Raw genomic sequence first — 26846 nt, forward strand, 5'->3', positions numbered from 1 at the left:
TTAACTGAGGCACTGGTATGTGTGTTATGAGGTCTGGCTATAGTGGTAGGTAACAGTTCCCATTTGAGATACCACACTTAGCTGCAAACATAACAATCTTAAGGCAGAGACAGCTGTCAAAGTGAATCGATTTTTACCTTTGCCTCAAACAACATTTCACTATGGCATACTTTTCCTGTAGTGTTTACTCTAATATAAACTCTTCCCCTTATATACTGGGAAATTCTTATCTGAGACAGTGACAAAGACAGTAAATGATCCTTCAAGTGTGAAGCAGAAACTGAAACAAACTTATGCCACTTAGATGTTGCTGCTGTTAACAGTGTTGATGTTTAAACATGGTCTGCAGAATTTATTTCACAAGAAAATTTGTTATTTCTAATAATCAAAGCAGAAAAAATGTTTAGCTAACAATAGCTTACAGTTGGACCAGATGATCTTCGAGGTCTTTTCCAACCTTAATGATTCTATGAGTGCTGAAATACAAGTTTTCATCATAACTTCACTGTGCATTTATTATTTAAACGCTATAAAAGGGAAATAATATTAGAACAGAGTAGTTTAACACTGTAAGACTATAAAAACAATTATCACACATTCTATTTAACACAATCTGCAGCATTGAAATAATCGCAGCCACGTAAGTCAGAGACAAATACGTTTCAGTAGAATCGAGGGCAGTTAACACCTTACATGATTATATCTCCAAGACGTGTGACTGAGGCGCAGACGTGCAAAGCTGTGAACTTTTTGTTACGCACATCAGCCACAGAATTTGTTCTGCACTTTTTACATTTTTGTTTGCCTGCTGTAACTACCTATCTTCTATCACAATCACTAATACATAAAGCGGGCTAAATAAAAAGGGAAAATAATATCAACTGTATTGTTTCAAATAACATACATTATTTTATATAAGGTAGGTAATTTTCCAAATCCTTTATCATATGTATGAGGAATGAAGTTTTTGCTAGGAAACCAGGATTAAAAAACTGTTACTTAAGGTAAACCCTAAGTATTTGAAATCAATTATTTCATTCAGATTCAGTATCGGTTTATAGTACAACAAGAAGATATGAACGTGAAGTTTGCCTGAGTGACTGAGACTGTGTTATGTCATCACAGCCAAATCACTATACACAATAAAACAAGCTGTATATCACAAGCTGTATATCAGGTTGTTCATTACAGCTTGAAGTCAGTCAGGGAAACTACAGCTTTTGCAATGAGTAAATTGAATTCAACACAATGAAATCAAGCTTAAAGTAATCAAGTATTTTGAAAAACCAAACTACATTAAGATCAATGAACAGCACTATCACGTAACAGTCTGACATCCATAAACTACTAAAGGTACAGGTTTAATGGTTATGCACTACCCTGAGCAGTTTAAACAAGATAATATTGACTCTAAAAGGACTGTGCTTTGGTCTCAGTGAGCTGTGCATTAGCAGACATAATTATAGCATCAGGACCACTAAATGCATATAATTCAAGCCAAATGCAGACAGATACCATTAAGATAAAAACCCTGCTGGACATCAAAAAATAAGCCAGAGCAAGGACATCAGTCAGGACATTGTTAAAACCCAATGAACCTGAATTGATTTTTAATTCAGAGCAAGACATACTAAGAAACAAAATCCAAGAATCAATGTTTCACTTGATGCCTTGTCTTTATTCCTTTTTGCTTACCACTGATCTTCATGAAATATGGCTGTTTAACAATTTCTGTATGTGTTTTTACATATATGAGAAGTCGCCGAATACTGCAAACTTTAGCACAGCAGAAAGCAGAGATTTAAAAACACCATCAGTGCTCCAGTATACTTTTTCTAATTGTTCCAAGAAAGAAGCCATAAAGGAAATGTATACAGAATCAAATACTTTAACTTCCATTAAGATATCATGAAAAACGGATACTTAGGTCAACAGCAGTTTCCTCACAGTCACCTGTGGCTATGTTAAAGGATATCTGATCTGTACAAGGACTCCTCTTTTCCTCTTTGTTCACACCATCTCTCTTGACACTAGCCCTCATTTTTTCTAACTCTAAAATTATGGGATCTGTATTTTATGAGTTAACTCATCAGGAAAAGTCTTTCTACCTAAGTCATCATTCCTTGGAAAGTTTTTTTTGTCTGTTTGTTTTTTGAAATCCAGCTCCTTTCATTCATGCAAGTTTCACAGCTCCACTTCATCATGATTTCATCCCACCCAAAGAACTTACCAGTTAATCACTACTTAAGATTAGTTAAATCACTACTAAACTACTTTAAAGATTGCATTAAATGGACAAATGTAATTTCAGTTCCATACTAAGGATTTTTTTTAGTCCATGTCTAGCCAAGGTATACGCATTTAGTTTAAATCTTTAGTTTGTTAAATCAGTATCTTTATTTTTGATATTCAATGACCTCCTTCTTCCTTAAAAAATTGGGGCACTAAGGAAACCAGAACTAGATGGCACATCTGTGGTTGGACTTCCTCTCACACTTGCAAGCACAGATCATCACAGCATCTCCATTAGAACTGTTCTGTTAACATTTCTTCCCTGGTGTCCACGATTTGGTTGTACCAGAAAGAAGAGGTATGGATGACAAAGTAGCTAACAATGATTTCAGATACCCCTGTGAGCTTTTAATACATCATGCCTAATCCTCCTTAGAATGTAACTTATGCAGTGCATTTGAAACACTGGGGGCTCTCTGAAGTCCCACTTGTACTGCAGCTTCAGTCTATGAAACCAAATCACTGAAAATCAATTACTGCTTGTCAGGAATTTTTATTTTCTTTTAAAGCTGTTTTGAAGGATAAACTGCCTTCTTTCCCTTGCTTGTGTGCATACAGTACTTTGAATCTGCACATATATATTAGTACATGTGTTCTCACTGGGATTTTCCCTTTCTGCATTAAACACTTTTTCTGCTTATTCAGCTCTCCCCTGAAAAAAAAAAAAAGTAACACATAACTACTTCGAATCCCCTTTTGCACAAGCATAGCTCCTGCGGAACAGAGAAAGCAAACGTATGATTAGGCATGAGCATACCCAAAATAACCTTTGTTCTGAAACAAAGAACGAAATAGGCAGCAGAAGACACAAAAACGTGACACAGGCAGCCATGGGAACTTTGTCTACACATAGAAGGAAGGCAGAATAGATAACTAAGCCTAATCAAGGAGAAGCTGTGGCCAGATTACATCCAGCCACAGGTGCAAGCAGAGGACAAGACATAAATAAGGCTCTGGAATTTGATATTTCATCCTTCCATCAGTTTAGTAAAAACTTAACCTGAATTCCCTTTTAGCATGAAAAGAAATAGCTGTTTAGCACCTCTGTCCATTAGCTGTTGGAAATGTGGAGAAAAATAGCTTCTGTAGAAGACAGAGTTAAGGTTCAGACCTCAAAACAAGGGGCCAAACATTGCTGAATAAATGGTATATTGACAATGGTTGGGATGTACAATAGTCATAGAATCATTAAGGTTGGAAGATACCTTCAAGATCATCTGGTCCAAACATCACCCTACTACCAATATCACTCAATAAACCACATCCCCCAAGCACCAGAATCGTATGCAATCATACAACTTAGAAAAGAAGGATCCACTTCGGTCAGAAGCTGCACCCTCCAAGTAGACCGGTGACAATTTATTTATTGGCAGACACATAAGAAGTATTTGGAGAGTCCTGCTGGACTACTGGCTATGTCTAGGGATGGAAGAATTTTAGCCCACCTCTGTTTCTTCTCTTGTGTTTACTCTGGCATTACAGTCTTCCTTCTTTTTCCATTACCAGACACCTTCTCAGGTGTTATTCCACAGATGCTCTCACCTGACTTACAGCTTTCATGCCATTATTTTCAGCTATTATTTTAACTGTTGTTTCCCTTTGTATTACTTCTCTGTTCTTTTTGGGGTTCAAAGCTCTTTTCTGTTTATTAATTATACAGGTGTTTCATTCATTAAAAGAATTTTCTTAAGTTTCTCTGGCATGTTGTTCAGCATTTTTCTGCATCATCAGAAGCTCAAGTGAAACTTTACCTTTTAACATCTCAGAGTTCTACCTTCAATTTAGCACACTGCCTTACCATTGCCATAACGTGATGCTTCTTTAAATCATTCTCACTGGTACAGAATTGTCTTAAGTCTTTCATGAAAAGAAAGACAAAGCGACTAATATAATGAGATACTAAATATCCTGAAAAGTAATCACAAATTGAAGTTGCTCAGTATCACACATGATAAGGTCAGGTGAAGAGCCATTAGCATTGATCCAAATAGAACAATTTGCACAAGTAGTTTTAGTTGCTGACAGAGATCAGATGTTCAAATGCTTTAAGCACCTCAGTCCCAAAACATTTCTACGTTTTCCAATAAATAAATGACTTTTTTGTTTTATTTCCCAGGCCCATCATTGGTTTACTGAGAAACTACCATAATCATAATTTTGAAGGCAGTACTAGAAACACCATAAAAACAAGCTAAGCACACTCATCATTCAATGAAAAGCTAATTAAAATTGTATTGTGGAGAGCCAAGTATGGGAAAAGACCAGAAAAAGTCACGTCGACAGGACTGCAGTTAGTTAATTATGTGTTTAGTGTTGCTATTTTTATTTTTTAAAGAAAAGTTCTGCATTTTTTTTTATTGCTGATCAGAAACAGTAAGTATTTGGGAAGTATATTAACTAGCAGAGAGCTGCAAAGAAAAGTATTCCAGATAGAAAAAAATGGGTAAACCGTGGAAGAAACAAAAAATGAGACTGGTGTGATAGCCTGCTACAATTTCACTTGCAAGACATGCATTACAGCACCTCAGCTACATGTTAAGTTCAAAATTTCCATCCTGTATTTCAAAACAGAGCTCTTACTACACTTTCTGGTACTATACTTGAGAAGAAATGTTGTCTCCAAATTGTCTTTATTCAGTCACCTTTGACTTCTAGAAATTAAAATAGCCCAGTTGTAGATGGCGACACGCCAAATCCTAAATGTTCACCTTTAAACGACTAATAAGGGATTCTCCCATGAATGTCAGGAAAGTTGCTTTTGTTTTTTTTCCTGTTGGACTGTTGTTTGCATGTCCATATGTAGATGAAACTGGGTTCTCACAATGTCACTCACAAATTGAAAAACATGTTTAGTTTAGTGAAAAATTGTTTAGTTTTCCCTCTGGCCAACAAAACACTTCCATCAAATCCACTGCTTTATTGCTTCATGGATATGAGCAGTGGACAATCAATGTTTGCAGGTAAGCATATAACAAAGCATATTGCTTACCCTCAGATCAATGACTCTGTTATCCAGTCTTGTGTCTTGGTTTACAGTAGCTCTTCCATCCTAAACAGTTGTGCAAAAAATACATAATGAATATACACACCTAAAAAAAATTAGTAGAGAAAAACATCTTTTGGTTAAAAGACCAGGGTCACTTCTAAATTCAGCAGAACTTCCAGATGAGTCTGAAGAACATACAACAAACTGCCAGTATAGCAAGGCTTAAGGTATAACTTCCCAGTGGTCACAGGCAGAAACCAGCTAAGGGGATCAACAACACATACGCAGGACTTCAAGCCCTCTGGTTTTGTTTTTCTGCTGCAGTTCAGTAGAGAACAAATCTATAGAAATTTCTAACACAGCTCTGTAGAAATATAAAGGAAGTAAAATGCAAGCCTAACAAAACCCCAGAAGCACTGCACGAAGGAAATGCTAGGCTTTCATGCTTTTCTTCAATTACAGATATATTAAAACATATTTGAGGATGCAAAGTTTTCACCTCCTCGCCTTCCACTTCTGGCCGAACAGCATCATCCAGCTGTAAGGGGAGTCGGGGTTCAGCTAAACTGATCACATAGATCTGAAAGTGAGAGAAGAACAGAAATAACATGAGATTCAGCTCACAAAAGGAGGTGTGATTTACAAAAGGATATTTTTGGCATAAACATGAAACAGTGTTTGCATAGGCTGTTAGCTGGAAGACTGTGATTTTATTCATATAGTCAAGATACATGGGTGCATTCTCACAATAATACTCACAGTGCTTAAATCTGATTTTCCTGTGGAAAGATGTTTATTTTTTTTTCCCAAGGAGTAAAAAAAAAAAAAACACTGAGTTGAACAAGTATATACTACCTGAGGAACAAGCCTACTGGCATGAATGCCAGGTCTGAAACTACCAGATTTCACAGTTTTAGGTTCAGATTGCAGCTAGATCATCTCATTGTCTCTGTTGTTAAAGTACTGTTTTACTTACCATATAAATGTAAGAGACATTTCAGACTGATAATTCATTTGATAGGAAAAGCACAGTCAGAGAAAGGCACCTTGACATACAGGCTAGTCATAGGTGCATGATTTCCATAATGCTGTTGACTAAAATTTACCTTACTACTACAACTATAATAGGTATTGTATTCTACTATTGAAGTGACTGTGCTTCAGTAGTATTGTAAACATACAGTTTGTATATTGGCTGAAAACCTTTAGATGCAAAAAATACTGCATAAATGTTTAAATATGCATTCTATTTAAATAAACTATAAAGCTACACTTCCTCTAGCCCTACGCCACAAGCTGTGGAAATTTTAGATTTCAAGAGCTCCCCCATTATTAAGCCAGTACTTCACTTCAGCTGAGAGTTATGTATTCCACTCCATTTCACTAAGGGGAAGATTGTAACTCCCTGATACAGAAGAAACTTCTGACTTGCACCTAAAATGATGCAGACTTTTTATTACAGTACCTGCTGCAGTTAAGAATCAAAACAAAATGACATGCACTCTTAACCAAATTGTTCCAGTGAGATTCTTTATTTTACTTGTTAGCGTACTTCAAGTGGAAGATAAAAATCAAATCTTTTAAGAACAGGAATGTTTCATGTTTATGTATTATATAACGAAGTTCGTAGTTTAAAGCAGTATATATCTCTGGTACTGGACCACTTACTTACAAGGTTTGTAAGTGTAAAAAGACAGACTAGATAGGACAGATAATTTCTCAAACAATTAACCAGTGCTCAGTTTTCTCAAAAAATTACCTTTTGAACATGCAGCTCAACATCTTGCTGAGTACAACCTCCGATTTTCTGATGCGCTTTCCTCACAACGCCTTCTACATCCACAATGCTCTCTTTGTTGATGCTGTCAATAAAGATAGTAGGCTTACTAAATTTCATTGCACACTGCACCAGATTCAGTACTTTGCACTCAGATGTTTATGTGCTGTATGAACCGCTGGAACAACAAAACAGTTAAGGATTTAGATAGTTCTTTATTATATATAATCGCTAAATAATAAAGGATGTCACTGAAGTATTCCCAGCCACAACAAACTCAAACTGGGATGGAAGACTTGAGAGGGAAAGAATTATAATTAAGCTTAGTGATCGCTCATTCTTTGTGTGTGTATACATTAAGTGACAAGTTGCACAGTTCTTTTCCTAGGCACATACACTCTTGCATGTGTCAGTTGATGCAATTATCTGAAAGATGGGTCTTGAGCAGCAGAACAACAGACTGAAAGGAAGTCCTAGATCTGGAGGGGAAAATCAAACTGATCGAGCTTGTTTAAACTTCATGACTTGTTACTGAAAGATGCAAGATGCTTGTAAGGCACTTCTTTAAGACAGAGGACATCTTAATTGCTCTCCATTAACAGTCACTAATAGTATATTAAAACTCTATATATTATCTTGAAAATCTTCCAACAATATGATGGAAAGTATGTGTGCTATAAGCAAACAGTAACAAAAGCCTCAAGAGCGACAGATGAAAAATAATTCCTACGAACGGTTTTCATTTAGGTACTTAAAGTATTGGACTTTAAACCAATTACTTTCTACATGTAATTTCATCCCTACTGGAAATATATCTTTACTTTGTGTCTTTGGCAGCGGGCGTACAAAAAGCAAAATATCCGAAAATACTTTTCCTCTTTTTGAAAAATAACTGTTACAATTAACTTTATCTTTCACTTCTCAGGCACTTTTGAGATGATTGGAAAGCACTTTACGTACATCGCTTGACCACGTAAGCCCTCAGAAAGCAAGCAGGTAGCAGGCCCATAATTTGACTTCAAATGAGTTGAGCAAGGATGTCGTTAGACAAGTTGGCCACTACTGACTTTGGGAAATCAAACATCAATTAGCAACCTTCAGGTTTACGAGGTCAGCTCGCTAGTTAGCAAGACTCCTCCCCACACCCCAAAAATCCCCAAACCAATAAATCCTCTAACTTAACTAAATGGAAAAAAGGCTGGGTTAACGAGAAATATTTTACTGCACAGAACTGAGGGGCAATAACCCCCACCCAGTTAAAGGAGAGAAGGCCAGAGTGCAAGCAGATACAAGCCACTGCTGATTGTAACTACAGTCCTAATCACCTGCATCTGCATCAGTTTCTCTAGCATTGCCCAGAGTCAGTCTGGGAGCTGTGAACAAAACCTAGGTATTCTAGACAGACAGTCTTTTTGTACAGCTCCAGTAAAACCACATGAGAAACTCATTAGGATTAAAAATTCTCTTTTTAGAAATATCTGTGTTTGGAACTAGTCATGCTCTCACATGAATTACCCAGCTAAACAAAGAAGTTTCTCTTTTTAGTCGATGAAGGAAACTTGGCCTTCTTCTCTGACAAAGCCCAAGTGGTATGACCCAGAAGCAACTGAGATGCAAAACACTAAGTGTTACAGAGTATGACTACTTGCTTGTCCTGCTTTCTATTATTCCTGAAGCATCCACACCAGCCCTAAGAGAAGCTAGATGGATCTTTGGTCTACAAACTGTTTTATGTTATGAAATTAAGTTCAAAATTAAGTTATCCAACAGAATTTTGAATAAGTGATCAAAGTTGTGAAAAATCTATGGAAGCTGAAGTAACAGTGGGCAATTCAAGCACTAAAATTCTCAAAACTTAACAACATCACTAGAAACGAATCACAAAAAAAGCCAAATTTCATCGTTTTAGCATTTCAGCATTCAACTATTTCTTTGATGGCAATACTTTCAGGTGATAGAACTCATTGGCAGCTGCTCTAAAAGTTACACAGACCATGGTGCTTTATATGCCTAACCATTAGGTAATTCCATTTCCTATTTAATATTCCTGAACAGTGTGCTTTTTTGTTATATTTATATTTTAAAAGAGCTACAGTTGCCAAAATCAGCATAATGAATAAATGACTGAATTTGTACAAAGCAAAGGTCAACAGTACGCTTTAAATCAGAATTCATTTAGTAAAGTTTGAGCTTCCATTCATCTCAAATATTGAAGATGAGACAACAAATTCAAGACACATAGTAATGACAGTAAGTGCTTAGAAAGAGTTTGCTCTCTTACAAATGGTTCAGCTTAAATCTACTTAAAAAGACAGGAATACATCACTTTGAATGCAAAAGACAACATGAAGATAAGAAATGCACAGAGAATGCATCATGCTAAAGTAGTATTAGGTGTAACTACAAATTCCACCTACTTTTCCAGTAAGCTAAAGTTTAAAAGAAAACAAGTTTTACTCTTCTGCTAATTTCCCCCCGCCCCCAAACAGTTCTCTTCTACTTCTCCTGCTTCCTTCTTCACATCAACATTTTGGCAAAGCCCAAAAAGTACTACTAATGACACCAACAGCAGTGTATTAATTGAAATTATAATTTTCCAGTCTGCTGAATAAAAACCCTCCCACTAATAATTGTTAACGAAAATGCTTTAAATGTATTGAAGCAAATTCTACACATTGCAAAAAAGAAAATAATAGTTAAATGTAAATGTTTTTTATGACTCAAATCACTGATCCTATGGCTGCAAGCTGGTATTAGAGAAGTCATTACAGAGCTATGCTCAGAATATGCCCAGAATTCACAACACACAAAATTCTAACAGTTTAAAAATACAGGAAGAAACTGACTTTTACTTCATTGCAACTGTAATATCACTTTGGAAACTTGCATAACAACTCCAAAACTTTGCACTTGTGATTAAATGTGCTTTCACTTATTTTTCCCCACTCCCTCTGAACTAGAACTACAATTGAAACGTTATATTTCTTGGTCTGGAACACACTTTAAGAACTGTGACATCCCTTGGTCCCTATTTTTTTTTATATATATAATTTCATGATGCATTTGAACTCAGTTTCTACCTATGTAAATACCTGTATCCAAATATGCATATAATTGCCTGAGCAAGTACCACCAAATTTTCTACTGCATACAAACATCTTTGCATCTACAAACATTCATAATCTACTCTAAACTTTCATTTGATGATTATAAAACATACTTTTCCTCATTCAGACTGCATATCTGATCTGGTATGCAAGTAAAAGCTCATGCTTTGAGTTCTATTTGAACTGAATTCAGCAAAATCTAGTGCTGGTGAAGCCTGAAGTTCCTAATGTAGTTCATCAAATGTAAACTACAGAAACCTAAAAGATGCTGCTTTGATCCTAACAGGTAATTCCAAGGATGTTACTGAAATGGTAATTTCAGTTCAAATTAGAACAAAAAAGAAGATGCTTTAGTTAAATGCTGGTAACTACAGCAAAATCTTCAAAGTGTTCCCCACAGCACCAGCCCTAAACCATCCAGGTAATGTTTTGATAGAATTCCCATGAGTAACAAAACCAACCAAGCCAAACCAAAGTGAACAAAGAGCAGAAAAAACACCAAAGCTATCACCATTTCCATTAAAGACAACAATATTTCTATCTCTAACTAATGTTGCAAAGGACCAGAACCTAAATTGGGACGCATGAAGAAGACAGATGATACCCTTTGGTTGTTTAACCCTTAATGAAATTATTTTAGTGACAGACTCAAAGCCCAAAGCTAAAAATTTCTCTGTATATTAAACTTTCATTGTAATGTTTCTTCCAAAAAATCAAAACTAATTATTAAAATGTCCATTAGATGCCTTATGTAGCTTTTAATTATCTGTATGCCTGTTAGCCAAGACTTTCTCTTTTAACCACAGGATTGCATTATTGCAGTCTGTATGACAACACCTTTCATCAACAGCTTCATGTTGCAAGCTGAACCCCATGTGGGCCCCTCTAAGTGAATCATATTTTCTTGATCAAAAGTCTAAAAAATTAGAAGAAACTTGTTTATTTACTTTAAATGTTTTAATTAGTGAAAGCATCTATACTTCTTCAGACATTTTCTTTTTTTTTCAAGACTCATGCAAGCAGACTGCACAATATTAACACTTTATTAAATCTTAAAATATTAAATAATTTTTATAAAACAATAATCAATGGTTGCTCATGTCAGTGTCAGAGAAAGCTGGATATAAAAAAAATACTTTAAAAAAAAAAAAAGAGTTCACTTTGCAGCCAAAAGCATGCACAGGTACCATCAGACTGGGATTTAAATTACCTACTCTTGGATAAACTAGACAGGTTTCTTCAGCCTCGAAGGAAGGCAGATTTACCTGACTGCATGAGTTCATCTTGCAGCTTCATCATCAACTTTTTCTAATTTGACATATATTCAGAAATAAAGACAATAAGAGGACAAAATATTCCAGAAATCATCTGAAGACTGACAAATATTATATTAATGACATTTTATTCCTCTTTTTCAAAACTCAGATTTTCTAGCATAGTAGGGAGGAGACCTGCACGAACTCCTGTTAAGTTGGTTATCTATGATCATCTCAAAGTCCTAATTACATACATTTTTCAATATTAATCCTGAACATATACAAAATCTGAACTAGCATTCACAAAGGGACAAATTCATATGGAAGAGTATCAGAGTGATTACTCCAAATAAGCCCTGGTTACTACATACCCCGTGGCAGTAACCTAGTCACCAGTTTCCCATCCCATTTTCTGTGCCATCAGCAAAAGTAACCACTGTGATTTCAATTTTCCCTGCTATTACCAATTCATGTAATCAATCAACTTAAATACACTTTTCCACATTGTATGTTTTTTCCTAAAATTCTACCCATCATATTTTTATTTTTTCTTATGTTTTATCTCTTTTCTAGATTTTCATTCTCTAGCCTACCACAGAGAGCCATGTACTTTCTGAGAGAGGGCAAACTGTTTCAGCAGCTAAATTAGGATCTGGTAACCACCTCCCCCAGCTGCTACATCATATCACCGCTATTTGTGGAATAATGCCAGTAGAGGGGTAAAGCCCAGTGCTGGTTTAAAAAAAAGAGAAAGAAAACCAAAAGTGACCACACCCAGTACGTTCTGGAAAAAAAAAAGCAGGCTGATAAATTACTAATTTCACCACTTGGCACCTTTGCTGTCTGAAAGAGACAATTGACACTGTCATTCCTTGCAGGAATGTGCAGAGGTTTTCTTTGATGAAAGACCTTAGGGGAACTCCATAGCTGCCAACCTTGACTGACACTGCATTGCCAGCTTTGTATTTTTTGAAAGATCAGCTAGAAACTTTTTACAGTTAACCTCACAGAAATCTCATTTAACACTGAGATAAACCAGCGTGAAAAGTATCTTTCCATAAACATAACTCACATTCCTATGATCGTGGAGATATTCAGTATATGAATATTACGTTACTATACGTATATTCATATTACATTCTGTGGTTTCTAGACCACAGAAGGTTATGAAAGTTTTGTTCCCATGTGCCAATATCTAAAAGAGGAACTGGTTTGTTTATTATTTATGAAAATTTGTACAGAAATTGCTCACGATTTAACCAACCTTTATCTTAACCTCTCCTTAAAATTCATGACCTGTAATTTCACAAGCTGTTTTAAAGAAAGTTTTGGACCCACTATCAAAATATGAGAAAGCAGCACATGTAAACTAACCTTTATCCACTGCCAATGAAAGAAGTTTAGTTTACACTGAAATTGAAATGTAAGGTGTTTAATACTTTCTTCAATAAATGTGTATTTCCTCAGTTAATGTTTAGGAAACAAGAGGAGATGATGAAAAAGACACCAAGAAAGGCAGAGAAACAATATAGTTATTTTTAGACATCTAAGACCAGCTTCATCTGCTAATAATAATGGCATTATTCCACAGCACATGAAAACAAGCAGGAAAATGACTGAAAACAAGGCACGTACTGTCACTGTGCTTCAGGTGTCACTGACGTGGTGACCACAAGTGCACTTGGAAGTCAGGGAACAGCAGCCCTGAAGGACAAGAGGCAGCTGCAATGACGGTAGACAGAATTGTAGAACAAGATAAAACACTGGAAAAACTGAGAGCGTGGGAGGATATTAACGAAATAGGTTTGTTTTTGGGAAGGAATCTTAAGATGACTGCACTAATAGCATTTAAAAATAAAGTAACTCTGCAAAACAAAACCCAGGATGGTTGTAGTACTGAAAGCTGTATCAGTCAAAGCACATTACAGTCAGCATATAGGCATTTCAGAAGCACAAATGAGTAAAATATGCATGTTATAAAGTCTGAAGTATCGGGATTTAGACATAAAATACTACCATAAAAGGGAACAGATTGAGAAGTCAAAACACAGTACAAACATGAATTTGGCTACTCAGGGGAAATCAGGTCTGTCACATTAACAAAAGTGGGGAGATGACAGGGAATTGGAAAGAAATTAAAGGATATGGTTCCATCTGATTTAACAGCTCACTGCTGCCAGAAGATAAAGGAGCTATGCCCTCTGCTCTTTCCAGATACCACTTCTTGGTAGCTCTGGACCTCCAGGACCTACTTTAAATCACTACCCTAACAGAAAAATAGCCTAGTATAAAAGATGAGTAAGTCTAAAAAGGGTCATGGAAGGCTTACAAGTGGCAGTCAGCTCACAGAAGAGTAAGGACCAACTTCCTTTTCACAAGCTCCTACACAGAGCTCTGCTGCTCACGAAACAAATGTAAGACACTCAGTTGTGGAGCCAAGAAACATGAAGAAAAATGGAAAAAAACAGATGTTGGAGAAAACTGGAGGATAGGAGAGTATCACTACTATAAAATTGTTTCACTGCTCTGCAGTGCAAGTTTGTTGAGAGCGCACAGGCAGACTGTTAGTGGGTTACAAGGAGAGGAAGTGGGGAACCGAGAGATTGTGCACTCAATTCTTTTCAAAGATTCTAAGTGCTGGAGAGAAAAAACTACTTCATGAAGAAACAGAACACTCTGGCTCATGAACACCTGTAAACAGCATGCTTCACACTGGCACTGCCAACTCTAAGCACCGCCAGACAACTAACACTGCTGGTTCTGTTCTCCCGTTGCCTTGAACCTCAATCAGCAGAGGCATTATCCTAACCTTCTTAACTTGGCTTCTGCAAGTCTATACTACAATGAATCCCTCCTCTCCCTGACATATTGAAGGTTGAAGGCTGTGGCACTCTTGCAGTTAATTAGTGGGGGCTCCCTTCCCAGGCACAAGAGTAGTGCCAAGAACTACACAGAAGCAACTCGAGTACCAAATGTTAAACATACTACTGCACTGAACTGATCCACATGTCTATTTGTGAGTAAGTAGTTATACATGACTAAAAAGCTCTATTATAAAAACACCTTTGTCACGCAAGCATATTTAGTAATGGACAACCTGAAAGCACAATCCTGAAGCAAGAAGCAGGGGGAAAAATGTGTTGGTTTTTTTTTTGTTGTTTTGTTTTGTTTTTTTATATCATTAAGAATAAAATAAACCAATTAACTGAATTTAAATTGCTTCACACTTTTTTTTTTAATTAGCAAGTCTAAATATTACTGCAAATAAAATGAGAATATTTTTGAAAAGTAACTCAATCCCCCCAACTTTTTGGGCCAAAAATAAGGCGTGTAAATAAGATTAATTCAGGGCACAGAAAAAACTCTTAATTTCAGCTCTGTAAGACGCTTGTAATATGGAGCTTCTTCGCACCAGTTCTAGCTATGTAATGTGTTACCACACTGCAAATCTTGTAGAAGAAAAACTCTGAACACGTGCAGACACACACAAACATCACACAAAATGAAGTGCCCCACTAAGCTCAGCTTGCCAGACTTTTTGTTAGCCAGCTTGAAAGTAAATGTAGGTTGTCTATGGCGAGAGAATGCTGCTTCAGCAGTTCAGAATGAATTTCAAGCCTGTTCTCTATTTTATCTTTTGTCAGTGTAATGTATTCAACGCAATAGTGAACTGACAATTTAAATAACTACATTTTAAAACAAACGAAGCATTGATGTTAATGTGTGAAAATGGTCCCAACCCCTGGGAGTCCTGGTTCCCACCATTGTTTACTCTGACAACAGGATATAATTGCTTACTTACTTGGCAGCAAACTTTACCATCTGCTTGCTCGCATGCTGTCCCACAGCCACAAGAGCCTGGATATTAAACTGCTGCTGACGCAGGACTAAGAAACACTGCTTCCCTGAATACAAAGAAAAACAACGCAGGTGTATTAAGGACAAGTTACTCGGTATCTTTGTGAATGAGAAAAATGCTTTACTAGTTTGATATTAAGCTGAGCTCTTAAGGGGAGACGGGGAGGGGAAGTTTCCCGCTCCCCCTCCCTGTCTAAATAGCTAGATCTCACTACATTCAGCTCTGCAAGTACACCCACCAAACTTGAGATAAATCAAGTAATTTGGCTTACAGAACCTGCGAACAGACACTGTCTTAAAGTATCAATAAGCCTTCCAAGATAAGTAATATTTAGACAGAACAAACTACAGTTCATAACTTTTTGAATATCAACTGTAAGAAGAAACCATACTTGTTGCTTCGGTCACAACTGCTTCAAGTATACATTATTTTAAAATAAGTTCTTCTCTTCTAAAATGTACTTCATCACTTCTAAAATTAAAGCTGTAGAGCTCATTTGAAAAATGTACTCTGAGAGAAATGGGCTTGATTTTGCACCACAAGGGACTATACCAACAATGTTCATTCTATAATACACCACACACTCAGAATGAGTGGGAACAAAAGGAGTATTGATTCTGATAAATGACAAGAACCTAAAAGACCCAAATAAAAATTCCTGTAAGAGCAATTTATTCATGAACAGCTTAGGGAAAAAGAAGTTAATAGGACTTAATAGTAATTTACAAAGAATATAATGCACTTTGTTGACTTTTAAAATGGGAATTTCCAAGTCAACAAAACTCCTTTAATTTGTTTAAGTGACAGTTACAATCATTTCATACTTCTGTTCACATCTCTAATAAATATTCATTACTTAACTTACATTTAAGGAAACATAGTGATTTTAAATGTTTCTTCCTCAGATAGAGAGTACTGACAACAAATACTCACTGTTGTACAATGACAAAATGCATCGATACTATTTCAGTTCCAAATTCTGACTCATAACATGACAACATTTCCATTAAAATTGTGAGAATAAGAAGCTAGCTTTGTCAGACAGAGCTACTTCCCAATTACTGCTGACTTACACTAGGAAACATTCAAAACAACATATATCCAACTTGAACAGTGATACCAAAATGACAGTTGTGGTTTTCACTTGTGATTATGTAGATTACAATTTGACACATAGCTGCAGATGATTTAAATGATATTAGAAAATCATGACAGATGTAGATCATGACATACAATGTCAAATAAAATCAAACACATAAAACAACTAAAAATGCTATTAAAAATAACAATTACTTGAAATAACTTTGTCCTATGATTGTGATTTCAAAAAATGCAATAAAACTAACAGCATATTTTCAGGAAAAAAAAAAAAAGCCTACAACTATTTCCATATTCCAGAGGCTGCAATATCTTAGAAAGCTAATATAGTAAGGATTTACATTTTTCCTACAAGCAAACATTAAGCCATAGATTTAAATTAGAAAAGTACAGGCTTCATAAATTAAGTAGAGCCTTCAGCAACATATATGCCTATGTTTCAGCAAGTTGACAAACTAATTAAAGTACAATTTTTCCATAGGACATTATATGCTAAGGAGTTTTTGGATAAGCTAGGCTTATCTCTCATCTTTAACATCTCAATATTTCTTACTTAGTCTTGGATTTGATACTGTATTTCCTTGAAAACAGTATTTTTCTCTGTGATCTCAGTCACAAAGAATTTAAGGAAGTATGATGGAGATTCTGCAACACAGTATTAGGTGTTCAAACAAAAATACACAGCTGAAGACAGCTACAATGTCACTCAACTTGTAAAAAGTTAAGGAAAAGCTAGTGAAACAAATGAGGAAACTTCCTATCATACATATCAGAAGCAAAAGTTCTGCAGTTGTACTTAACTCCAACACTGTAAGTCTGATAGATATTTGATTACAAAAGGACCCAAATCTTGTCATGAGTAATGGTAGTTGTTTCTATGAGAAAAAAATGCTTTGTAGAATATAATCATTTCTAATCACACGGAAGATAAGTGATGAAACAAACCTCACTGATAGAAATAATTAGAACACTGGAGTTATAAAAATTGTAGAAGGAAACAACTTTTCCCTAAAGAGCCTAATGCGTGCAAGATAAAGTACCAAACAGATGAGGCATAACCAAGTCTAGTTCACGATTAGATGCCGTTCCAGATCAAGAGACAGGAAAAAAGGAAGCATTAGAGTGTGAAAAAAAATAGGATTATGGGATGCTCTCCATGTGTTTCAAAATCTTTACGTGGTATTTCAGTGAAAAGCGTAAGACCAACTTTAATTACTCACATTCAACAACAATAAACTATTTAAGCTTCTATAAAATAAACCAATATTGTATCCTATACACGAAGGCCTAAAAAGATGAAGAGTTTCAAAAGAAAATTTGGTTAAAAAGGTTTGACAGTTTATTGGTAGAAACTTTTAGTCACTGAACAAGTAAGAATACATCACAGAATCCAATCAAAATTAAGCACAGAAAACCAAACAGGAGTAGATGTCCCTTCTTAGAAATACCAAATGACATGAGACCTTATGAAAGAAAAGGATGCAAGCAAGAACTTTGCACAAACTGTGAAAATGTGTTTGCATACAAATTAATACACTGTTAGTTACAAACATCTACCAGCAAAGGAAAAAACTTTTTTTTTTTAAATAAAATTTGGTCCACTTGCACTTCGCGGTCGTCTTATTTTCAGACATACTATTTTGATGTTTTATAAAAGCTTTGCATCTGTAAAACAAAAACAAGTTCCAGCCTTCCATGCCACAGAAGTCCCAGCTGCCTGGCAGAACCCACACTGATTTCCCAACTGCTGTTCAATGATAAATGCGATCAGTAGCTTAGGCTGGCTTTAAAATAAAGCCAGAAATAACATTTCATCTATGACAAAAAACACAGGGCCTCAAGCACTTTAATTTTAGTACAACTCACAGAAATTCCCAACACCCCATTCTTTACACATCTTTCAGTTAATTTCCATTGGACTTCATGAGTGGCTCGCTGTATGAGACAGCTGGATTTTGCAGTCGTTCACATTCATTTCTTTGGTTTATTGGTCAGAACCAGACAGGGTTAAGTAAAGGCTATGTAGTTTTTTTAGGAGTCAAATCCAAGCTTCTAAGAAAAATAAAGCTATTTTTGTGCAAGATTTTCCTGTTTCCTGCAAGATTTTCCTCTCCGTAATGGTAGGAATAGCGCCACAGTGTGTGTGGGAAAGGCTAACATTACTTTTTACTCTTAAACATTTGCTTTTGTTGTAAGATTCTTTCCTCCAAAGCTTAAGTAAACAAGCATACAGTATTCCCTAAGAGCATTCCCTGAATGTCAGAACTGTTCTGTCTTGTCAGTCTAAGAGAGGGAACAAGAAGCACAATCAATAAATTGAGAACACTCTGTGCTCATAATCAATTCATTTGCTTTTATTCTTCAGGTTGTGCTAAGAGTTTTGAAAATAGACATTGTTATTTAATGAAAAACCACAGTCTTTCCTGAGGTCAAAGGTGAAGGGTGAAAAGCAACAGCTTCCTGTAAGTTAATGTTGCCATGTTACATGTTATTCTGACTGAAGTAAATGTTTCATATTAGTTATTTAGAAAAGAGAAAGTAATAAACAACAAGTCCATTTTGTTTTAGAGGTCTGTATAAAGACATCTGTCTTTAATACGGTAAATTCTGTTAGTAATCTGAACTTTTCCTCTAATTACAAAATAAAAAGCCATGAGGATACTCATGTTTGTATACTAATAACAACAATTAAATTAGATCATGTCTCCTGCCTGAATAATTCCAAGTTGTAATGACTGAGGTTTTCACAGCTTTTGTGATTATTTAGTTTCTGTACCTAGCAAAGAACAACTTCCATTTTATACCATACCACAAAACCACTGAGGAAATCACACAGGTCATCCTAAACGTAAGATTCTAATATACACTAAAACATGTGATATGTATATGTTTACATTTAGCTCCTTATTTTAACTAACAGCATTACAGACACTCATTAAGGAGGACTTTCTCTTTTTTGAGGATTCCTTTTCTTTTTAAAAAAAAAAATTAATCTACTATCTGTGACAATAGTCTGTACTGGATTTTCATCCCTACTTTGCATTATTCCCAGTTCTACAACTATCGTTAAGCTTCATTTGTGAAGATAATTTCTTTATGCTCTTTCCTTTCAACTCTTGGGAAGACAATGTATTTGTATCTCACTAAAGAGCTGCCAAACATAACTGAAACCAGTACAACAGTTGTCAGCATCTGATGTCAACTGAAAAGGCCAAAGCCTGTTGAAGTTTGCGTATGGCCAACTGATCTCCAGAGAGAACTTCTGATTCTAGTGAAAAAACATGGCTGTCAGACAGCCAACTGTGACAGCCCACACTACGCAGAACCTACAAAAGGATTCTCCCTCTGCCTTAAGTCCAAACTGAAATAATCAAATACAGACAACCAAAGGCAAAAAATCTGTAATTTTAATGCATATTTTTGTTTCCTATCAAAGAAAAGGTACAGTAAAACTATTCGTACACCGAATACAGTTGATCTGACAACTGATATATTTAAAATATTTTTTCCCATACAGCCTTAAAAATGGTTTATCTCAGTGCCCCCAAAGAGCTCCCCCAAAGCAAAATGACTGCAATTTTTTACGATTATTATTACTTACAGTTGTCCATACACTGTTTTGTAAAGTGATAAAAACAAAAATTACTTTTACAACAGTGTAATAATAATACCTGATTTTCCGCTCAGCTGAAAATGAAATGTCCTCTTCCCCTTTCAGGAGAAGAAGAGTAGAAAATAGAGAAAGCCGGTTGAAGTGAACACTGAGTAACCAAGTGGCAAAGTTTTCTTATACGCAAGACATAATTAACAGATAGTAATTGCTTTGCTTCCTTTTACCGAAAAATCATGACGCCAAAATAAGTGTCCAGTTTATACCAACAAAATGACAAAATAAAAATCAGATCCCTGGAGGCATCTCACCTTTAGCTCTGCTCGTATGAATTCTGCCACGAACCCAAACCACCTCATCAGCCTTCTCCTCTGTCAAGTCTTTTATTCGAACCAAAACTCGATCTGCATTACAGAAAATAACACATTTTAAAATTGTTTTTTGGAAGGAAAACATTTTTCATTTAAACTCCAGATACATTTTCTATCACTGCTAAAATTTACAATAAATCCAAAATACTATTTTGTGTACCTACAGCATAATAGAAGTTCGTACTGAAAACACACAAGATCTCATTTCCTTTCTCAGCGAATAACACTTGATCAAGGAGTTTTAAATTGGCTCAAGCTTAATGTTTGACTTACATTGCAGGGTCAAACTGTCCTAAAACAAAAGCAAGGCTTATTGTAGTTTGTGGATGGCACACCCAGAATGACTACACTGTTTTTATACAACTTCGCTCTGCTGCGCCACGAACCTGGACTTTCAAGCCTGGATTTCTGCTCGCTAAGGGATACCTGCCTTGCTCCACTGTACAACATGGACATTGGTATGTTGAACGTATGGCTCAGAGGAGACATGGCTGTTCTCTGTATATACATAAGCAGGGTGAATATCGCTGTAAAATAATCATTATTTTAAATAAAATGAATCTACAAACACATGTGCACTACAAATTAAAGGAACATTCAATGCAGGGTTAGGAAAGGGTAGAATTTGGATAATAAAGAAAGAAAGTTAAAAATATTTTTAAATGAATCAGGACTTCACTTTTATAGTTTGTATGCAATTAAAACTAGTGATTATACAAAAACATCTTTTTCAAGGGAGATATGTAACATAAACAAATTCACTCTCTCATCTTTCATCATAGACTTCTCCCATGTTGCAAAATAACATTAAATTCACTAAGACTCTTCAGCTAGTCTAAGACTAAGGCTTCTCTTCCCAACAGAACTTTTTCAAAGTTTGTCTAACCCAGCTTACCATCTGCCATTCTGCACTCCTTCCTTCTGTCCCTGAACATTAGTCACAGCTTGCCCTGAAATCCTATTATTCTGCACTGGACTGGTATTCTGAACTCTGCAAATATGAAAGGGGATGGTAGTGTTTAAATGTTTTGTATGCCCTTATGCTCAGGGCAACGCATTTTTTTCTTCACAGACACACATCAAAATAAGAACAGAATGAAAGTGCACAGAGAAACGTGATACAAAATTGACTTGAATATATTCATAAGCGTGCGTGCACCTGCACTAGAGAAGGGAGAAAGGGGAGTAAAGATGTTATTGCTTGCCAGCAACCCCTGTTGTTCAAACTTCATCAGTACTGTAAGAAACAAACAACCAGCACAACCTACAAGCTTTAGTACTTCTAAGAGTTTGGTATTTAAAAGAGTTTTATAGTTAAAATTACCTCAGTCAACTTAAAACTGTATTACTAGAAACCCAAAATATTTTCCAGGCACAATCATAAAGACAGAATGAGGTGTTACTCTTTTTATGGATCCTTAGTGTTTCAAGAACCATCTGCATTACATAAATATTTCTTAAAAATCTTTTTGATACATAATGGTCCATGTTTCACCAAGACCAAACGACACCTTTAATGCAAAAAAAAAATATATAAATATATATACAAATTACTAAGAACTATTTCAACTTCCATAAAAAGGGTAACAAAACAATATCCAAAAAGAGGCACAATTAAGTGATTTTTTCAACAGTAGACACAGCAACTTTTCCATCACTCTTTCTCTATATGTCCCAAATCCGGTCTTCTTTCCTCTTGTTTCTAAAATGCTGGTAGTTCACGGTGATGTCAATGCTTGTTAGTTCATGGTAATGTCTACGCTTGTTAGTAGAAGCAATCATTTGTCTTTGCCACTCATTTTCTCTTGTCCAGCCAACATATTGTAGCTCGTGTCTTCCCTCTGTATTCTCACCTATCATTTCACATGGAATTCCTTTCAGTTCATTTCTATCTTTTCCATGATAAAAATGAAGCTTCTTGTTCTCACCTTTGCGGTTCTCCCACCATACTCTCCAGACTACCGTCTATTTATTTTTTCGCAAATGCAAGCTATACTTACATTTTGTTTTCTTGCCTCTTCTTGCTGCATAAACACTTACAGATAATATCGCAAAAATAAAAGGCATTGTAAATTGTGCTACAGTTGCAGTGAAGACAAGGAACACAGATATTAAAGATCAGACCAAACACTCCTTTCTTAGGTCTGAATTTACATGGCCAGCACCCATTCAATGGTCACGCTATCTCACCTTCATTGCTATTTAAAATCATATTTAAGGAGAAACTTGTATTTTTTAATTTCATTTCCTTCATGTATAGCACAACCTCTTCTTTTCAACATACTAAATAAGAATTATCTTTCTTGCAGAACTCTACCATTTTTTAAGCATGGGAGGAGAGAATAAACATCCAAAAAGCTATATGGGTCATACAAGTCAAAATCACTTTTACACACCGTTTCTTCTAGGTTCGTCTAACTTACATCACTGAATTTTGAAAGGGTTATAAATATTTCTGCTGTCGCTGTGAAGCGCCAACATCATTACAACGTTGGATAAAATTGAAAAAAATAAGAAAGTGGATGTTTAATAATAATAAACTAAAAGCCAAAAGGAGTTTAAGATGAAAGCAGCTTCCAGAGAGGGGAGGTGAAACCAACAGGTCTGAACAGACAAAAAGGGAAAGGCAAATGGAGTTTACTAGCAGCCATAGCCTCGAGCTGGCAGGAAGGACTGTAAAGACATGAGGTAATGGGAGGTAAGCACACCACATAGGCAGGGCAGCCAACACTAGCACAAAAAAAGACAGAGGTGGGCCAAGAATGAAGGCACAGGTGTGTGTGTGTGTGAATACAGTGGAGCAGGGCAGAGTATCTATGCATAAACTTTGTGGTAAAGTGAAAGACCTTTTATTTTGCCTGGAGAAGAACAAGAACCTCTGAGTGCAGTGAAATGACAATAAGCTCTTCCTTTGGAGAGAATAATTTGCTCCAATCCATCTAAACTTTTTAGCTTCCCATGTCCAGCCAATGTCCTCAGCTCAGTGCAGCTACTATATCGAGCCTAAAACCAACCGTACTACAGGCAGCAAACCGAGCTCCGGCCCACACCTGTGCTGTTGGCTCCAGTTCCCAGACTGTACGCCGATCTGCACACACCACCCACAACTCATTATTCTGACTTTGACATGGCACGTATCCACATGGACTTCAGCAAGAAATTAAGCACAGCACAAACAGATGGAACACCCGCATTTGTGGCACCCCATGCCCCACACGGTAGCTCCTTCAAGATGGTCAATGCAACCAGAATACTTCAGGGAAACGCATACGTGCGCTACTGATGTTGAATGATGACTACACGCTCCCATGACTCCTTTGATAAGAACTTTCCCTGGCAGGAACTTCTGAATCTTTAAATTAAAAGGGCATCAATCTTGAGGAAAGCACTGGGCTGATCTTGAAATCTTTTATTACAGGCATTCTGTTTTTTATTGTTACCTTATTTGGTGTTCTGGGTAGCCACTTTCTAACGAATGGAACAGCAGGAGTGGATGTAAGTTTTATTTTATGTCCAGTGGAAAGCCTACTAAATCTTGTCCATGTATTGGCTGAGACTTTTTCAATGATTGAGGGGACAACAACCCTAACTACAGCACTCTGCCCTTTCCACATCGTTTCCCGTAGCTTTTACCATTTGCCTTCTCAACGTATTTTTTCTCCAGAGCATTTTTGAGTGTTTCTTTTGAATATGAGACAGCTGGCAGGGTAAACTTCCTCCAAGACAGTAGGACTCGATCCACCATCCAAGCCTGCAGCTGGGGCTCCCACAGAGCTCTTGATAGAGGGTGTGAAACTGGCACAGGGGACAAAGCCTGCAGAAGCTCTGCTGAGCCAAACGCCATTGCAGAGAGCGCAGGGCGAGGAGCTCCAACAGCGCAATCCTTCAGCCTACAGTCAGCAGCGCAGTTTAACTAGTCAGCTGCTACCTCTGAGAAGGTGCCTTTTTCATGTCATTACGCCCTTTGGGTTGTGACTGCACAGCTATCTACGCACACAAGTGTGGATGGCTGTGTTGCTGCCCCCTCCAGCACTTACCACACCACCCCCAGCCAACTTCTTTTCCTTTGCTAAGCTGGCTAAACAAGTTGGTATTGTTCACAATTAAACACGTTGAAATGGAGCACAAGAAGACCGCTGCAGCCAGCAGCTGGGCTGGCTAACATTGTGACAGAATTTCAACTTTAGTCCTGTTTCTTTGGCAGCTAATGCATATTTTATTCAATAATGCCTGTTGATACAGTCTGTGGTGATTTTCTCGTCCTGTTATTTTTTTTTTTTTTGCATAATGTTCCCCTTCAGTTGTTTTCAAACTATGATTGCTTTTGTGGCCCCTCCTCTTCCCTACATTCTGCATTTCCCTTCCTAAGGGAGGTCAACCAAAACAACCATTCAGATGAGAGAAAAAATACCTAGTCACAGATGTACTTTTTTTTACATTCCACTATGAAAAAGTTACAAGAAGCCAGTCTGTTACCTTCCCTCACTCTTGTTTCATGAACTGAATAATGTGAAGATAAATATTTCTTGGGATGCTGATCTAGGACATTGTTCTCTAGCTGAAATGTCTTTCTGACTCCCAATTCTGTACCAGTATGAAGTGAGGATTTCTGAATACACAGCAGTGTGAACAACAATAAAAACCTATAAATATTAATATAGCCTACTCAGAGAGAGCTATTGCAGCAAGCCATAGCAGAACTTACTCAAAAAAGACCCCAACCACCTAACATCTCAGGACGTGGTATACTATAAATAACAATAATTGAATACAAGAAAGTCAAACCTGCAGTGACAAACAGTCAAAAACTGACAGGCTGCGCGGTGCAAGGTCCATGCGAGCGCAAAGACTGTAATTCCATAATCTCTCTGGACCCTGCTCTGATATCTAACTACTATCACGATTTTCTTTTCTTCTGTCCAATCAGATTTGCTTCTGTTCCAACTTACGTCCATGACCTCCTGTTTGATTGCCACACACCTTCAAGAGTCTGGCTTTATCTTCTCTATACCCCCCCCCATAAAGTAACCTTAGATAGTGACAAGATCATCCCTCCGCTGCCTCTCCTCCAGGCTGCACAAGCCCATTTCCCTCAGCCCCTCCTCAGAGATCCTGCGCTCCTTCCCGGGCCCAGGCTGGCAGCACTCCATCGGACTGGCTCCACAAGTCAGTGTCTTCCTTGCACCAGAGAGCTCAAACCTGGACACAGCACCTCAAATGCAGCCTCACAAGCACCAAAAGTATTCAGATAAAGGGAAAGAAGAACAGCAGGATCTGAATGAAAAAGTTTGGTAAACGAGTTTTCAAACAAGTACTGAAGATATGTAGTATATAACTTCCCCTCTTTGGCCTCTTTTAATTTTTTTGTTTTTAAACTGACCTGGTTTCTCTTGGGATTGTATCATTGATGACACTCCATATCTTTCCTTAGCATAATCCTAAAAAGGAGATGAGAAATATATATCAAAGAAGCACACGCAAAGTGACAAATAAAATCATTAGTTAACTGAGGTAATATACAACAATTAGCTGTAACACTGAAGTGAAAAAATGCGTATCAGACTTTTACAGATGCACAAGTGAAATAACTGTGCCCTGTGAAAGAAAAAAATTCACCACCGAACACACGACAGGATCACTCTGCTACACAGAAGTTAGTACAAATGCCTCTCCAAATGGCCTACTCCTGAAAATATATTTAATTCCCACTGAAGCAGACCCATTGCTAAGTATTTCCTTCCAATATTCAGGTTCACTGAGAAAAACAACAGACTGTATGCCATTATGGCAGCCAAAGCAAGCCCGACTAACAAAATCTGTCAGGTAAGACAAGTAGATAGGGCCTTTTCTTTAGAAAGATGACACTTCTACACAGTTTCCCAACTAAGCCCACTCATTTTCAAACACTCATTTTCAGCGAGGCTGCCACCTCGCTGCCACCTCCCCACCCCAGGCCGGCCCCGCGCTAGGCCGGGCGCTCTCCCTTCCCCCTTTCGGGGCCCGGAAGCCCCGACAAGGCGGCCACAGCGCCTCCCGTCCCCCCCTCGCTCCCTCCCGGCGGAGACCCACGTCGGCCGCCGGCTGCTCCCCGCTCTCCGGGCGGCGATCGCGCTCCGGGCCCTGCCCGCGGCCGGCGGCGCTCGGCATCCTCCGGCCCCTCACGGTCCCTCACGACCAACTCTCGCGAGATCTTCACTACACCGTGCTACCGGCGCAACTCTCGCGAGACTTGAGCGTGGCGGTTCGGAGGGCGGGACCGCTTTCCTCAGAGCTGCCCACGGGCAGCAGGAGCGGGGAAAGTCCGTCGCGTCAGCGCCGTTCTGGGGACGCCCCATTTTTCTGCAAAACGCCCCATTTCGGCTGCTGCTGTTCCTACAGGGCTTGTCCTGCCTCACGACTCAGCCCGTTTTGACTTGGGGTGACACGTGGCGCTGAGATGTTGTGGCACGCAGCTTGGTGCCAGCACGCTGGGGCAAACCAATGCGTGATT

General features: G+C 37.4%; 1 protein-coding gene across 1 annotated transcript in view; it reads right to left on the minus strand.

Moving 5' to 3' along the window:
* DARS1 (aspartyl-tRNA synthetase 1) overlaps positions 1–26582 on the minus strand; it is a 39394-nt gene extending 12812 nt beyond the window's left edge. The window contains exons 1-7 of the mRNA XM_080600761.1: positions 26426–26582; positions 25737–25794; positions 20297–20389; positions 15221–15323; positions 7038–7140; positions 5778–5858; positions 5282–5341 (exon numbers count right to left, since the gene is read on the minus strand). Coding sequence (XP_080456887.1) covers positions 5282–5341; positions 5778–5858; positions 7038–7140; positions 15221–15323; positions 20297–20389; positions 25737–25794; positions 26426–26503 — 576 coding nt within the window. The 5' untranslated portion in view covers positions 26504–26582. The remainder of the gene's footprint in view (positions 1–5281; positions 5342–5777; positions 5859–7037; positions 7141–15220; positions 15324–20296; positions 20390–25736; positions 25795–26425) is intronic.
* Between the last annotated feature and the right edge of the window lie 264 nt (positions 26583–26846).

Source organism: Anser brachyrhynchus, assembly GCF_964034855.1.
Source record: "Anser brachyrhynchus genome assembly, chromosome: 7".
NCBI lineage: Eukaryota > Metazoa > Chordata > Aves > Anseriformes > Anatidae > Anser > Anser brachyrhynchus.